The sequence below is a fragment of the Rhinatrema bivittatum genome, chromosome 17, assembly GCF_901001135.1.
Source record: "Rhinatrema bivittatum chromosome 17, aRhiBiv1.1, whole genome shotgun sequence".
Classification (NCBI taxonomy): Eukaryota; Metazoa; Chordata; class Amphibia; order Gymnophiona; family Rhinatrematidae; genus Rhinatrema; species Rhinatrema bivittatum.
Genome location: NC_042631.1, coordinates 32,004,370 through 32,021,930, shown reverse-complemented (window position 1 = coordinate 32,021,930; position 17,561 = coordinate 32,004,370). Strand labels below are relative to the sequence as shown.

Here is a 17,561-nt window from a genome sequence, read left to right as displayed (position 1 = left end):
AAGCAGGAGATTTGAAGGAATATTATCTGCAGGATGGCTAGATGGTTTTTGTCTTTTTAGAAGGGATTCAATCTCTTTAACAGAAATTGATTCGAAGCTTTCAAGTTTGGCTCCCTTGCTTGATTGAGAATTCTTGTCTGAGGTGAGAGGTAGAGTATTTGGTGGAAGAAGGGCGAGCGTATTCAGGATCTTTTGTTGAAAGAATAAAGCAAGTTCATTAGCCTTAGATAGAGCTTGTTCGTCTGGGATGGGTGGAGGAGTTGATTTTGTGATTTGAGTGACGTATGCAAATAGGGCTTGGGCATCATATTGAAAATGATGAATTTTGTTGGCGTAGAATTCTCTTTTTGTTAGTAGAATAGAGGTCCTATAATGATGTAGAAAGCCTTTGTATTTAGACAAGGTAGTTGAGTTGGGTGTTTTTCGCCAAATATTTTCTCTGTGGCGTAGCTCCTGTTTCATCTGTTTTAATTTAGGGGTAAACCAGGGTTGATTACCTTTTTTTGTAGGATTGATTGTTTTAGAGACTGTTGGACACCATTTGTTAGCAACTGTTTCAGTGATCTTGTGCCAGGAAGTTAGGGCTGAGTCAGGATTCGAAAGGTCTAGATTCGTGAGTTCCTTAGACAGCTGATCACTAAGTATTTCCGATGGGCAAGGTTTTCTGAATTGAATAGTAGAAAGGAGATGAGAAGTGTGAGTCTGTTTATCTATGGAAAAGGAGGATTCTATCAAGAAATGGTCTGACCAGGGGATTGGTGTGCAAGATGGTACTGAAGTGCAGGAGAAATTAGAATTGATGAAAATTAAGTCCAGAGTGTGTCCTGCTTTATGCGTAGGACTATTAATGATCTGCGTGAATCCCATAGCACTGAGGGAGGTGAGGAGCGCTTCGTAGTTTGAGGAGCGAGGTATAACATCAGTGTGAAGATTGAAGTCGCCTAAGATCATAGATGGGAGGTCTAAATTGATATGTTTCACTATGGATTCTATGAGTGATGAATGGTCCGTTTCTAAAACTCCGGGAGGAGCGTAGACTAGTAGAATTTGTAGTTGTTTTGATTTGACTAGTCCCAATTCTAATTTAGAATATTAAGCATAACACTCACATAATACACAATATAATAAAACAACAGACATTAGAATTCTAACAAACCTAGGCACACATCTTCTGGAACAAGAATGTTTTCACTCCCTTTCTAAATTTTAATACTTTTTTTTTTTTTCTAAACATAAAGGCTTAGGGAGTGTATTCCATAAAACTGGTGCCGCATAAGATACTGCCCGCCTCGTATAAAATCAGTTTTATACTCTAAAAATGATGGAACTATTAATTGCCTAGCTCCCTCGGAACGTGATGACCGCCCTGGCTCATACCACTTAAATATATTCTTCATTGGGAATGACCTTGCTGAATATGTTCGTTTATGAACTATAATCAGTAGTTTAAAATACGAACGGCTCCTTATAGAGGCCAATGCAAATCCCTTAAAACTGGGCTTATATGATCCCAGAGCAGTGAAAGAACTGAAAAATGAAATTGCAGACCTACTATTATTAATCTGTAAACGCTCATTAACATCAGCTACAGTACCTGAAGATTGAGAGTGGTTTTTAAAAAGGGTTCCGGGGTGATCCAGGAAACTACAGACTAGTGAGCCTGATATCAATACCAGGAAAAATAGCTGAAACTTTTATAGAGAACAAAATTACTGAACACATAATCATAATTTAATGGGCCAAAGCCAACATGAATTTAGCCAAGGGAAGTCTTGCCTCTGCTACATTTGTTTAGGTTGTGACTGAATGTGGGTAAAACTGAGCAAGCTGAGGCAGCGTATCTAGATTTTCAGAAAACGTTTGACAAGGTACCTCGTGAGAGAGTCTTGAGGAAATTGAAAGAGTCACGGGATAGGAGGCAGTGTTCTGTTCTGGATGGAGAACTGGTTAAAAAAATAAACTGAGCTAAATGGCCAGTTTTCTCATTGGGGGAAAAAGGTGAATAGACCAGTATCAAAGTTGTCATTTGTTGTAGAGAAAGCAGTGAGTAAACAGATTTCAGGGTTTTTGGAACTTTCAGAAATTTTGGACCTAGCACAGTCTGGGTTTAGACATGGATGCAGCACGGAACTGCTATCGGTATCTCTAATAGATGATGCTCTTCCAACCACTGGTAATGGGGAAAGAGCGTTTGTGTTACTGGATTTATCTAATGCATTTGATCTAACGGGCCACCACCTATTGCTGAAGAGATGTGAAGGGGTTGGTATTTAAATGGTTGGAGAGGTTTCTTTTTTTTTTGTCTGATTGTTTCATTTCAAGGAAAGGTTTTGAAAGCGTGTGAATTGGTGTGTGGAGTCCCTTAGGGTTCCTCACTATCTCCCATTCTTTTAAACATTTTTTTTTGGGGGGGGGGGCATTTGGGTAGGATTATTGGAAGTAGGTTTTACTGCATTCTTGTACGCAGACTTAAGCCCCTTTGGGTAAGGATTTGGAAGTGGGTTATTTGAAGCTAATGCAATGTCTGGAGTCCGTATCAGATTGGTTCAAAAGAGGTCATTTGGTCCTAAATACAAGGCAGACATTTTGTTTTTGGGGAAGGAAGAGTTTCAGAGGCTGCTGGTTTGATCAGGGGTGGTTTTGATTATTAAAGAGGAAGTTAGATAACTGGGAGTTTTGGATTCCTCATGAATATGGAAAAACACATTTCTCTGGTGACTAAGAATATTTCTTTATAGGTGAAAATGTTGAGATTAGACCTTTTTTTTTTTGGATAATCTGTTTTTAAGATCAGAGGTCTATGCATGCAATCTCTTCCAAATGGACTATTGAAATGCTTTGTATTTGGAGGTGTCAGGGAAATTGACTTGGAAATAGTAAGGGGTTCAAAATATGGCGGCTCGTGTGGTCACGAGCAGCACTGGGCGATCACATACGGGACCCTTATTAAAAAGCCTGCATTGGCTGCCAGTCCTAACACGTGGCAAGCTTTAAAAATCTGCTCTTGGCTTTTAAACCTTTACATGGTTTAGGCTCCCACCAATTGCCATGTCGGTTGAAATGGATAGAACCTGGGCAGAATTTATGCTCCATCAAAAGACGTCTTAGAGATTCCAGAGGTTAAATCTTTTCGACATGTGCCTCTTCAAAATAGGGCTTTTTCCTCCACGTTACCAGCATTGTGCAATAAATTGCCACAAAAATTAAGGGAAAAAACTGACCTGAAATTTTGTAAGCTGACGTACTGAGGAAGGCTGATTTGCTAAGTAGGCAGGCAGTATTTTTATTTTATCTGCTATACTTTAAGGATGGATAAAATTGTTGAATGTCTGTGGTTTAATATTGTACATCGCTTAGAAATTATATCAGTTAAGGGATTAATAATTGATTTTAAATAAATAAGGGTCTGGCGCAGAACTCCTTGAAAGTGCAGATAGCAGCATTAACTTGTTATAGAGGCCTCTGCAGCCTTCCACCAGGATGTGGTGTGCTTTTTTTTTTTAAGGGAGTAAAGCATATATGAACCCCAATATGTCAGATAATGCCAGCTGGGGATCTGAAAGATGTTGAGAGCCCTGAAAAAGGCTCCCTTTGAGCCACTGAAGAGAATGTCAGTTAAGGACTTGATGCTGTAGATGGTCTTTTGGTTGCAATATGTTCAGCCAGAAGGATCTCATCCTCAAGCAGAGATTCATATTTGATGTTCCATAAGGACTGAGTCATGATCCTCCAGTCCCTTCTTTTTTACTGAAGGTGGTATTGGAGTTCCATTGAATTGAGCAGCTTTGTTGTCCGCATTTAGAAAAGTAGAAGTGCGTTGGCTCAAAGTAGGAAGTTTATACTTCCTAGGTGTAATGATGGTTACGAACAGCTTCCAGAAGTTGGGTAGGATGTTTGTGGAACCATTGGAAAGGACAAGCAGCATTTAAGACCTCCATCACAAGGCGAATTAAAGAATAATCACTTTGGCCTAGATAGGTGAAGGAAGGCAAGAGGCACTCAGTCTAAGAGCTTAGGTCTCATCGTGGGCAGAATTCAGACTAGTCTCTCCACGAGACATACAGTATGTAGGGCAGTGACTTGGTCTTCATTGTACTTTTTTTTTTTTTTTGTCCAACACTATAAGCTGGATCTGCAGGTGAGAGGAGTCCAATTTTGATGCTAGTCTTGGAAGCCATAGCAGCCTCAACCCACTCAGGGTAGGCGCTGCTCAGACACTTGTCTGGACTGGTCTGGCAGGACAAAGAGGATGGTGAATTTGGTGGACCTGTGCACCTTTGGCACGGTTCTGGGCCAGGGTTGAAGCAATACTAAAATTCTGGGATGCTGAGTGAGTCTCTGTCCATTACTGGACCTTTTAGGGCTATGGATGGATATTACTTTGAACAGATACGGCATGTTTACAGTTGCAATCTATTAGAATTCAGTTCCTTCGCTTGCTCAATGGTATAAACAAGTACATGATATTGCAGTCCTAGAAAAGATGACGTCTGTGCTTAAGACAAATACTGTGTATGACAGAGTATGGGTCCATACTGGGAGTACAAGGAAGCAGAAGAATTAGCCAATCGAATAATGGCATGATTATACTGGGGTTAAGTAGAGAGAAATGTGTACATATATGATATATTTAAATGTTCAATGCTGTGCGATGAACCAGTGTATGTCTACTTCTTCTATAAATAGTGTTAAAAAATAAAAATAAAAAAAAGATGGTGAAATTTAAATATACCTGTTCATTTCCTTTCCTTGAGTCCTGACAACCCAGTCCAGAATCCACTTAAGAGAAAAAGGATAGAAAAGAGGGGACATAAAAGTGATAATGCTTTGTTTTGGTTTGGCTCTTGTCCTCCTTTTGTTTTTCTGTTTAAAAAAAAAAAGCAATCAAAAGAAAAGAGCCTCTATCACCTTCTGAGCAGAAGGGGAAGAATATTCCAGAGAAGGAAGAACAGAGGATCCTGTCTGTTATCTAGATGAATATATGAAACTATATATTTTTTGTTTATCCTTTGCTCATGGCTAGTTTGGGAGGTGTGGTAGACAGACAACAATTAGGAGTTACGCTTGGACATAGAGGCTACTGACTTCTATCCTGCTGTACCAGAATATATAGGCATATATAACATCAGAAAAGGAAGTTGTTCTCTGCCTCTATCTGCTATTGAGCAATTCTATCCACTTGTCTGGACTGGTCTGTCAGGACTCAAGGAAAGGAAATGAACAGGTATGTTTAAATTTCATCCTAATGCTCATCTTATTGCTCACATTGTGCCAGCTTGTGCTGATGTCGAAAGGCACAACATCATACCCAGCAATGAGATATGTAACCCTTTCCAGTTTGTATTACAGAATCTGCATTTGATTATTTTACCATTATTTTTTCTATGCCAGCTATGAACCATCTTTTCCATAGTCCACTGTCCCATGCCACAGTTTAATTTCTCATCTTTAGGTTTTATAAAGATCTGGTCTGCTGGTGGCACCGTGAGTCCCTTGAGCTCTCTATCTAGTCCTCCCAGCTCTGTGCTTTTCACTTCCCCCTACGGTGGCCATCTTGTTTCTTGTACAGGCCTGTACTTATATTGAGGCAGTCTCAGCAATCAGTTGCCAGAGCTTGGTCCTACCTTCCAGTCCTCATTCTCTGGCTCTGCTTTGGTTTCCAGACTGCAATTTCATCTGCTTCAACACTCAGCTTCTTCATCTAGTGCTCCTGTTCTTCTTGGCCTCCTGGATTTCTGATTGGTTCCTGCTCCTTACCCTGTGTCAGGCCTCTCGCTCCTTGTCCATGTTGGAGGCTACCCCTGTTCTCATGCCTTGCTGGCCATCAGCAACGGGAGGGCTCAACCCGAAGGGAGGCGGAAGTCCGTCTCCCGTTCCTGGCCTGGGACTAGGCTGCTCACTTCTGGGGCAATTTGCAGACTACAACCATCACAGGTTTAAGTTCACCTCTTTCTCCATTTCTGTGTTAGGCTTTGATTTACATGGTGTTTGTATTTCCCACTTTTTGTGCTTTTGCCAATTGTTTCTTTGTTTATTGGTCTGATTCTTTAGTTTTTTTTCTTTTGCAAATTCTGTTGCTTTCCTCTCATGTGCTGGTGGAGTCTCTTCCTTCTGTTCATTGGACCGCTTGTCTAAGTGTAAGAATGGAGACTCTTTCCTAGTTTTTGAATCTGTTGCAGATAAATATGCCTGGAAGCCTATAATATTATTAGCTTTGTATATGTAATCTATTTCTCAGACCCGTTCCTCCTTCCACTCATGGGATACACTGTTCTTATGGGATTAGCTGGTGGCATGGAGGAGTTTTCTTGTTCTTACATCCGGTTTTTTTGAGGTGTTTATGGGGCCAGGCTCCGACTCTAAAGCTGTCAGTAGGAGAATGACTTTGTTCCTTTTTTGTCCCCCTTCAAAGAGCCCTCCTCCGAGTTAGCTTTCAGCAGGTGGCTCCGGGGCACTCATGCAGACACAGTGCTGGGCTTGTAGCAGCTGCGCAGGGAGGGTGCAGGGACTCCTCCCATCTTCATTCTACACTCAGAACTGGGAGAAAGGTGGAAGCAGCAAAGCCCAGGCAGACGCGAGAAACCAGCAGTAAGTGTCTGACATGCGGGAAGCACCTACCAGATTGAAGAAGCAGGCTGGGGTGTAGTTTAAGAATGTGTGACAGAAGCACGTGTGTGTGTGTGTGTAATTCTACTTTGACCTAATCTCAGCTATGATTGTTTCTTTCTACATGCAAATACTAATGCTCAATGACCTATGAGAAATGGACTGAGTACTTGCACGCGATATCATACACTAAATATGTTTCCAATATGACAGCTGTCAGGCTAGGTGTGTAAACTGAAGGTTATAGAAAACTGCCTGCCCTGCAGAAAGTCCAGTCCATGATTTCTGGCTGGCTGCAGGTAAATAAGGTTGGCGCGCCTGTTGGCCTGAAAACGGCTCTGCCCAGATCAGTGGCAGCTGCCCTGGGGCTGGGGGTAAAGGCTGCTGAGAACAGGATATGTTGATTGCCACCACAGAATGTGATGAACTCCTGAAACAAATAGAAGAAAAACTGGAGTGCGTACACTCGTTTTTAGAAGTTGTGGGGGTTAGGTCACCTTGCCAGTGAGAACAGAAAACTGTTAGAGGGTTAAGCTTTTAGAGATATATATATATATATTTTTTTAATACAAGAGGCGCCAGGGAATGCCTTATGTTTACACTGATTTCTGTCTTGTCCTTTTTCAACTTCCAGTGTAACTTTCTATTGCCAGGAAGGTGCCACATGTAGGTTTCATGGCATTAGAACAGGTGCATATACCGACTAATTGGATGCAGCAAAATGGCATCCAAGTCCACATAAGTGCATGTTGTTCCTATACTATGGAACATATATGCATGTATATGGACCAGCAATGGAAAGTTACACACATATATTGAAAATGCAAATTGAATGGAAGTTGTCCAGGACATACTCAATGTACTTCATTCCTCAAATGAATACTACCTCCTTCTGTTGCATAGGCACTGCCTTTCTGACACACCTACCCACCCACACACTGACATCTGTTTCAGACACACCCTTACACAAAAGACACATCTTTGCCACACAAACCCACACACATCTACTCTGATAAATTCAAGCTGTCTCCCAAATTCTCACACACCTTCCCTGTCACACAAAAAGTAACTTTTGCCCTTGTTACACACACACACACACATACATGCATGCATGCATGTATGTCCACAGTCTCACTCTCACTCATACACAAAATGCAGCCTTCCCATGTCTCACCTTTTGGAAATCTTATGTAGTTTGAGTCTGCCTTTCCTTTCTTGTGGTTTTTCTGTGCTGTGTTTAGATGCACATGCCCCATGGTTTCTCTTGGTGGCTGGTGATGAATAAACTGCCTAGATTTTTACTATTTTGATCTGAGAATTTCATTTGACTGCCTGACACCCACAGAAGTGACCAGCCCATGCTGATTCCAAACACACGCAAACGTGTGGGAGTTGTCCTGGTCCTTTTTTGTTCTTGTAATAAACGCTTATAAATTCTCAGGAGAAAATAAAATTAAGAACTGAAAACAAAGGTCCTAGAGATAATCATATAGTGACCTTCAAGTGAGGGATTCATTAAGTCCAACATTCTTCAACTTAAAAACTCTTTGGTAATCTTGAAGGCAAAACAGCGGTGTGTATCCAGTTCTGACGTGCAATAAAACATTTCTTTCTCATACCTCTAATGTTAAGCTCCTGGACTAGCACTTTCCTGTATTAGTTTCTGTGTACATGCTAGGAAAGTGCCCACTCAGGTGGGCAGGCACTGATTAACCTAGTGAAGCCCACATCTTCCATGTCTCGTTGAAAGCTGATGACCTTACCTTTGGGAACGGTCTTTGCATGGTTGTTGAAGTCTTCTAGAATGAGTTTGTTAGTAGACGTAGCAAGGTCACATAGGAATTTGGAGAGTTGGAGAAGGAAATCAGGTTGATGTTAGCTAGTAGATGGTAAATTAGCACTAGTTTAGGTCCTCCTTTCTGTGGAATTTCAGGACAAGGCAGTCTGACTTGCCTACTTTGCTTGGCTACAACCAGGTCCAGCACCAAGTATTGATGGCAGCCACTCTCCCACCGCAGCCCATGGACCAGGGTGTGTGATGCACCTGGTAACCTGGTGGGCAGAGTTGGGTAAGAGTGACCTTATCAGATATTTCTCCCAAATTTTTTCCCTGTTTAGTGCCAACAAGTGCTGCCTATTCAAAGTGTATGTCCTGTTGAGTCCTCATGCTTAGTCGTGTGGTTCTTTAAACTTCTTGCCTTCGACTGACTTCTTTCTTTTTACCTTAGGTATCTCCTTCCTGATATGATGAAACCAACTTCACTCTTCTGCCTGCTTTACTTCCTGGTTTTGCTTCTTGGTTTCATTTGTGTGGCACTAACTGGATACTGGGTCCAGCAGTGGCATGGAGGCTTTTCCTTGCAGGGCTCAGAGCTGTTTAACTGGCACCCGGTGTGCATGACTACAGGACTAATAGTGCTGTATGGAAGCGGTAAGTGGCAGCACAACTGAATTTGTTCAGAAGATGATGGAAGGAGTTTTCAGCTCAGACATCTCTAAAGCAGCAGGACTGTCTTTTCTTCCAGAAATGTAGTTGCTTGTTAAAATCATTAGGGTGTGTTTGTTTGTCTTGTTTTTGGGGGGGGGGGGGGGGAGGAAGAGTCCTGATTTATTTTATTCTGGAGGAAATGTGAAGGCTTTTCTCATGCCTAGGGACTCCAGGTAGACCTGCTATTCTTTTCCTTCTCTACCATGTAAAGCATACTTTAGGCTCAAAGCTGTTGGAAGAGTTTCTTTGGGGCATTGTCCAATGTTACTCAGATAGCACTTAATATCTCTTGTAAGCAGTTATCCATCTACATGACATTTGAACATTGACCCCACTGTTTCCCATTTTCTTTGTTGGATCCAACTTCTGGTTTTGGCATTAATATCCTCTTTCAACTATTTAAACATGCTGGCAGTAATTTGGTCTTTCTACTCTTTTTTTTTTTGTTTTAATTTAATGCATGGAATGCATTTAGTCTGGGCTTCTAAGACAGTGCATTTAAACTGCATGCAGGCAACTATGCCTTTTTAGGTTTTTTATTCCTAACTAATTTCCTCATTTTATCTTAGTCTCCCATTTTAAAGTTAAATGCTATTGTAGTTTTCCTTAATGTACTACCTTCCATGATTATGTTAAATTTAATTACACAAAGATCACTATTGCCAAGTGGTCCCATCACTTATCTCTTGCACTGGAAATTGTCACAGTGAGGATTAGATCTAGAGTTCCCCCTTCCCGGGCTTAATCTGTAGACAGAAAGGAAGTGGGACTTTGGTGGGGCCAGGACCAGGTTTGACCTGTGCAGGGGCATGGCCAGGTGTGAACTCTCTCTCACATACACATACCCAAATCAAAGCCATGCGGCTGCCTTTGTCTAAGGGTACACCACAAATAAGAGAACTCAGAAACTTTCTCAAGTTATGTCAATATTCAATTTCCCATATTTATTCACGAAACATACATTTCTTAAAAGATCCTATCTAGACAATAATTCCTCTCTAGCACACTCATCCTTCCATACATCTATCATACACACCCATAAAAACAACATATTATAATGTGAATTCCATCCCCACAAATTTGATTACAATTCAAATAACAATGTAACATAGATTTTACAATATTATATAAATATAATTAATATTATTATATAACAATGCATTGGTTTGAAAATATCTATGTTTTCATTTGCTTATGTCACCACATCTAGGCTTTTCTTTGAATTCTCTCAATCACAGCGACATCGTCCATGGGACCTATCCGACAAGGCCTCCTTGTTTCGCCCACTCATCTGGGCTTCATCAGGGATTTTATCGTCACCAATGCCTCTAATTCATTCTGTATTAAATAAAGCCTCATGTGAATATCACAAAAACCCATTTTTTATTATTTATTTTGTATGTTATTTATATAATGTGAACCCTTAAAACTAACCCCTAAGACACCTCCTTAAAACATAGAATGGATCTTATAGACCATACGGTCTATAAGATCACGAATTATTGAGCATAAAAGCAGGATTAGGATGGTGAAAATTAATGCCCCATTGGTGAAACACTGGATAGAGGCCAAACACGAAGTTGAACAGTTACGATTTTTCATTATCAAACGAATTACTTTACAGCGGGGAGGTGACCTGTCTGCAATCTTGAGGAGAGTAGAGCAGAGATTTATCTTTGATTGGCAAACTAGTGCGCCCCATGGACTAAATGGTCCAATTGAATGGCAGGCATTTCTATGAGGGGTTTGCTTGGGTCCTTATGAGTTGTTTTTGAAGTAATTTTTTGCGGGTTAAGGAATGAGAATTGTTTTACAGGTGGGATCAGTTAGTTTCTAATTGGAAGGTATAAAGGATTCGCCTCAAGGTGATAGTTTTACATCATGCCATTGTACGTGATGTCATCAGTTCCGGAGGAAATGTGAGTATGTGGGTAGTTGGTTGTGCGTCCTGTTCCAGGTTTGTTAAGCTGTGGTTTTGAAACTGTTGTTAGATGCTATGATTCGCTATCTTTTTTGGTTGCAGGGTTCGCTTCCAGATTTAGCGATGTTATATATGTGAAATTGTTCTCAACTACGTTTTGGAAATCATATGGATGAAAGTAGACTTGAACACAGTTTCGGAGATTAATGTTTGTCAAGTGGTGAATAACGATTTCATGTTGTGCAGAGGCAGATCCATTCTATGTTTTAAGGAGGTGTCTTAGGGGTTAGTTTTAAGGGTTCACATTATATAAATAACATACAAAATAAATAATAAAAAATGGGTTTTTGTGATATTCACATGAGGCTTTATTTAATACAGAATGAATTAGAGGCATTGGTGACGATAAAATCCCTGATGAAGCCCAGATGAGTGGGCGAAACAAGGAGGCCTTGTCGGATAGGTCCCATGGACGATGTCGCTGTGATTGAGAGAATTCAAAGAAAAGCCTAGATGTGGTGACATAAGCAAATGAAAACATAGATATTTTCAAACCAATGCATTGTTATATAATAATATTAATTATATTTATATAATATTGTAAAATCTATGTTACATTGTTATTTGAATTGTAATCAAATTTGTGGGATGGAATTCACATTATAATATGTTGTTTTTATGGGTGTGTATGATAGATGTATGGAAGGATGAGTGTGCTAGAGAGGAATTATTGTCTAGATAGGATCTTTTAAGAAATGTATGTTTCGTGAATAAATATGGGAAATTGAATATTGACATAACTTGAGAAAGTTTCTGAGTTCTCTTATTTGTGGTGTATCTACTTGGTTAAGAGAACTGGTAGTTTAACAGTGCCCTCGGTGTAGTGTACCTTTGTCTAAGGGTAAGCAGCTCTGTTTCCTCTAAGGGCCAGGGGGCCATAAGTGATCCATGCAGCTACTAGGATGTTCTATTTCCTTAGGTGAACCAGAACTGCTGACTCTGCTTGGCTTTCTCAGGTACCAGAAAAAAAGTGGCAGGACACTGTTCTGGGTTGTTCTGCCAGAAATTAAGCCCTTGGTAATGGACACAAAAAAAGGGTTAAATTGGCATAAATTTGAAAGTTGTGAGCAGTAGTGCCATTCATCAAGACCAGGGTTGAAGCCTTAACAATTAGCATTACTGCTCACAACTTTCAAACTTGTGCTAATTCAAATCTTTTTTTTTGTCTTCTTTACTCTGCAGTGTCTGCTTCAATATCACCCTTTCCCCTTCTGTTTCCTGCAATACAGGAGGAGGGGGAAGGGGGAGCAAGTGAGGAGGGGCTAGATTAGAGAGCAGAGTGGTTGTTCTCTGTGCGCTTCAGGCTCAGCCCCTCTTCTCTTTCATGCAGGCTGCCTGGAAGGGAATGGCTGGAGCAGAATAGCCCTGCCTCTTAAGCCTAAAAAAGTGCCAGGACTATGTTGCACCCCGTTACCCCACAAATTAAGCCCTGCTCCCTTCCCTTCCCCAGTCAGTTTCACAACCAGCCATTCCATGAAGCATTTTATGGCATCTAGAAACTTGTACTCAATATTGAGCTATTTGAAATCTCCCATTTTTATTGTATTGGCTATTTCTTTAGCTTTCCTAATTTCTGTTAGCATTTTACCTTCTCTCTTCCATTTGGCAAGGTGGACAGTAGTATATCCCCACTACTATAGTCTTCCCTGTCACATATGGAATTTCTATCCATAGAAATTCTACATTGCATTGTCTTTTGTGACACTTCAAAGTGGATTACATTCAGGTGCTGTAGGTATTTCCCTGTTCTCCAAGGGTTTTACACTCTACTTCTGTTTCTATTACCACTTCTCTATCGGGATATTCCAACTTCTCTATCATGCCAGGATTCTTTGAAGATATCTTACTCTGAACCAAGCCGCCTTAAGTGACTGTCGTTCCCTCATGTTCTGATTTAAAAGCTGCTTTCTCTCCTTTTCAAATGTTAGCACTAGCAGCCTGGTTCCACCCTGGTTAAGGTGGAGCCCATCCCTTTGGAATAGGCTTCCCTTTCCTCTAAAAAGTTGCCCAGTTCCTAACAAATTTAAAGCTTTCTTCCCTGTACCATTTCCTCATCCAAACATTGAGACTGGAGCTCAGCTTGTCTTTATAAGTCCTGCATGTGGCTCAACATATCAACTATATTGGGACTTGCATGGTAAACAACATATTAAATGAAAATCCATGTTCTATCAAATAGCGTATAATCTGCTTGCTTTACCAGTGCTGTCTTTGTAGCAGGCATTAATGTGATGAGTGTGTCTGTGCTCTAACAGTCATTAGTGAGATGCTCCATTTTTTTTCCATCTCTAGCTGCACTTGTGTACAGATTGCCTTTCTCCTGGACCGGACCCAAACTCCGATGGAAGCTGCTCCATGCCTCTCTGACTCTGGCTGCATTTTTAGTGTCTGTCCTGGGCCTTGTCGCTGTCTTTAAGTTTCACAGTGACCACAAGATTTCACATCTCTACTCCCTACACAGCTGGCTGGGGCTGGCAGCTGTCATTCTCTTTTCATGCCAGGTTGGTATTGCATCGACTGTAACTTTTAATTTCTGATTTATATTCTGCTTTTGTGACTTACATTCAGGTAACTGTAGGTATTTCCCTCATCCCCAGAGGACTCACAATTTTGTACTTAGGGCAATGGAGAGTGAAGTAACTTGCTCATGGGCACAGAGAGTCAGCAGGATTTGAACCCTAGCTTCCCTGGTTTACAGTCCGCTGCTCTAACCACGAGGCCACTCCTTCACTCTTTTCCTCTTGCGTATTCTTCCCTTAAAAGTGGACCACTGCCCACCATGTACTTGCCCAATATTGCAGGTTCCCTCTTCCCTATATTCTCTGGTCACCAGGTGCGCCCTCTCATGTATGGTTTTATACCAAGCGTGAAGAAACGTTTTGAGCTGTGGTTCCATAAAGTGCCAGAGGTCTTGAATTTTCAGCTTGGGGTGCTAATGTCAGCGGGAGTTTAGTCTGAGGAATTGTGCCAATAAAATTGACTATTTCTACCACTTTGAGCACCTAGGCCATGCCAGGTGAGATTAAGGTCCATCAAGCCCGCATCCTATCTCTGACAGTGGCCAGTCTTGGTCACAAGTTCTCGGCAGATCCCAAAAAGTCAATCTTTCTTCTTCCTCACTCCCAGGAATAGCTGTGCTTTAGGGACTGCCTTCAGGAATTTGCCCAAACCATTTAAACCCCAAGGTGCTAGTTGCCTTGATGACATCCTCTGGCAACAGAATCCATATTTCGATTGTGCATTGAATGAGAAAGTACTTTCTCTGATTAGTTCCCTTTATTTACCCTTTCAAATAGTAAAACATCTTTTTGTTTATCTGTTCTAGGTCTTTCTGTAGTTCCTCACAATCTGCTGCTGTTTTAACAACTTTGAATATTTTTGTGTCTGCAAATGTAATCACTTCACTCGTTGTTCCCTTTTTCAGATCACTACTGAAAATGTTAAACAGCACAGGTCCCAGTACAGATCCCTGGGGCACTCGCTGGTGACCTTTCTCCATTCGGAACACTGACCATCTAGTCATATCCGGTTTTCTGTATTTTAATTAGTTACCAATTCACAATAGGACACTGCTTCCTGCGCCATAACTTTGTAGTGCCCTGAGGAATCTCTTATGGGGGACTTTTGTCAAATGCTTTCTGGTTGTCCATCACATGTTGCTTACTCTTCTTGCAGTGGTTCACAGCCCTGTATACATTCCTCTTACCTTGGGCATCCATCTGGCTTCGGAGTCTCTACAAACCCGTTCATGTTTTTTTTGGAACAGTGATTCTGACACTGTCTTTAGCTGCTGCTGTTGCTGGCTTTAACGAGAAACTGATCTTCAGTCTGTGAGTACCAACCCGCTCGGCATATCTGCGCCATGTCTGTTACATGCATGCCACAACTTTCTGGAGGGAGGGGGTTTTTCTCCAGGTTGGAGGATGAGTGTAGTAGAGTTCTGAGGTTGGGGGTGGGGATGCATGGTAGCAGCTAAGATTTTCTGAGGTTGGGGAGCAGGGTGGCATTGTAGAGGCTTCGCCATTGAACTGAAGTTCGAGTCGTGTAGATGAGTAGCAGTTGGCAACAGGTTTCTTGGTGGTGTTGTGACAAAAAGCACCTCCACTTCTCTCCTCAGGGATCCTCGGGTTAACGGGTCCTTGGCATACTCCAGCCTGCCCCCCGAGGCTCGCTTTGTCAATGCTCTAGGGATGCTGATGGTCGTCTTTGGGCTGCTGGTGCTGTGGATGCTTTTCAGACCCGCCTGGCAGCGTCCTGGCACAAGTATATCCGAGGCACGACAGGTAAGGGCTTGCTGCCTACAAAATCTATTATAGGGTTGATCGTCTAGCAGCCAGTGCTGTGGGTGCATCTTGATGAAGCAGAGGGAAGAAGCTTTTATTAAGTGGTGGGCCAGTTGGATACAGCTCCTGTTCTGAAGGGTTTGGAGTATGATGTGCAGAAATGACTTGAGCAGGTGCACTTTGCATATGTGTCAGGGTATGTAGGTATCTGTCTGCTATGCAAGACTCTGCTTGCTTGTCAGGGGCAGTTCTTGTGTAAGAGGCTTTCAGCGATGGTGCTGTGGTAAGGGCGTGGCTGCATCATCTTGTTGGGGAATAGTGCCTGAGGGAAGAGGGTACCGCTCCTGACTGTGCCTTCAGGAAAGGAACGCCATTTGCCCATGGTGCCCGAGTGGATGAAGAGGGAGCTGTGCCTTCCTGCTTGGACAGTGTTGTGGGTGAGGAGGTGCCCGGGCCTGCCAGTTGAGGATGGTGCCCTTTCGCAGGATGGAGCCTGTGCTACCTTGTTGAATGGTGCCTTTTGGGGGTAGGGGAGAGGAATGTTGTGCTTTCCTATTAGAGAGAGTGCCCATGGAGGGGTAGCCTCACCTACCTGCTAGGAATGATGACTGTACGTAGGGGGGAGACCACACTTTTCTGCCTGCTGGGAGACCATGGCTGTGGTGGGGGAGGGGAAAGGTAAGGAGCTGTACCTGTCAAGAATAATGATCATGGGAGACTACGCCTGCCGGTCAGGGATAGTGCCTGGGTGGGAGCCCATTCCAGCCTGATAGGGGTGTGCATGCAGGGAAGAGGAATAGGAGACTCATTCCTGCCTTTTGGGGGTGGGACCCATGGAGGGAGGAGCGTGGGGGCTGCATGTGCCTGGTAATAGGGTCCCTGTCGGGGGGGGGGGGGGGGGGAAGCACGGCTGCCTGTTGGGAATAGTGCTCCCAGGCTCAAAGAGGTAAGAGTGAGGTTTTTTGTATTTGGGATGAAGCTCTGGGTGGAAGAGGGTTATGTGGTTAAGCCACCACTCTCTGGCTGGAGCTGTATGTTGGAAAAGCTGATAGGATCCTGTGAGTTAATCAGGGTCTCCTTTTTTTCTTCTCAGCCCCTCTTGGAAGATGAAGAGTAATTCTGGGAGCTGCTGCCGTGCTTCAGGCTCTCCTGAGAACTGGCCACCTTTCACTCTTCCTGCACAGTTTTTCTTCCATTGTTCTCTTACCAGTCTTTTGGTTCTGTCCTGTGTCTGGTCCCAGTTTATAATGGAAGAATGATGTGGATATGCTGAGTCCTGGAGGCCAGGCACATCCTCGCGTGGACTTTTCTGCCCCTCTCTTCCCTTCTTGCATTGTCTTGATTTTAAAGCTCTCTTAAGGGGCTGTGCAGTGCTCTGTAGCCCACAAACACGGGTAGGAGTCTGCCCCAGATGACGGAGAGTGAACAGGAAAGCTGCAGGGCAAGCCAGAGAAGGCACTGCAGCATTTGTATCCTTTTCACTTTGGCACCTTGGCTTTTATCCCTGGGTGGTTTACAAAGCCAGGGAAGGGACACTAAAAATGAATATGTATTTACATTTAAAAAAAATATTTTATGGCCTGTTCACTTCCCCGTTTTCTTTTGGGCTTCCAGCTTCTATTGGGCTACAGCAACATGAACTTTCATTCACCACTATATGGAGGTATTGGGGGCAGGTCACTCTAATTCTACATCCCCCACCCACTTGGCCCAGCCATTGTACCTCAGGCCTTGGCCAGCTTTCTCCAGAACCTGGGAAGTGTGGCTCCTAAGTCCGGCTACTAGGTGTTGCTATTGAATGATGATTGATACCCCCTCTCCCCAGTACTGACTGCCCTGAGGAAATAGTTTTTTTTGGATTTTTCTAGTTGTTCTGAGCATCCCTTTGCCTCTTCATATTAAAGCAAAGTGGATTCCTTAACAGTCGGCCCTTTTTTTTTTTGTTGTTATTCATTTTTAAAGACCATGTCATGTCTGCTTTAGAAGCTCCCGGTGGAGGAAGTTTCAGGTTCTTGCACTTAACCCTGAACGCATCCCTCGGAAGCTTCGTCTGGGTTTCCCTGCTTTCCATTTCTGTCTGCCCAGGCCCTGCAGCGTCTCTCCATCTGAAAGAATGGGCCTAGCTGGGGGTATTCGTTGGGACCTAATGTGGCTGAATGTATTGTATAATTGCAGAAAAATAAATATAAAGTCACAGCACCCA

The 17,561-nt window shown here is 42.6% G+C and overlaps 1 protein-coding gene across 6 annotated transcripts in view; it reads left to right on the top strand.

Moving 5' to 3' along the window:
* LOC115079547 (cytochrome b ascorbate-dependent protein 3) overlaps positions 1–17,561 on the top strand; it is a 24,491-nt gene extending 6,930 nt beyond the window's left edge. For 3 of the 6 annotated variants that reach the window (XM_029583202.1, XM_029583200.1, XM_029583199.1), the window contains exons 2-6: positions 8,835–9,037; positions 13,368–13,576; positions 14,751–14,905; positions 15,193–15,358; positions 16,452–17,561. In XM_029583202.1, the coding sequence (XP_029439062.1) occupies positions 8,851–9,037; positions 13,368–13,576; positions 14,751–14,905; positions 15,193–15,358; positions 16,452–16,475 (741 nt within the window). In that variant the 5' untranslated portion in view covers positions 8,835–8,850 and the 3' untranslated portion in view covers positions 16,476–17,561. Of the gene's footprint in view, positions 1–5,739; positions 5,935–6,412; positions 6,589–8,608; positions 8,676–8,834; positions 9,038–13,367; positions 13,577–14,750; positions 14,906–15,192; positions 15,359–16,451 lie in introns of those variants that run through there. The other 3 variants (XM_029583198.1, XM_029583197.1, XM_029583201.1) reach the window with 3 other exon arrangements.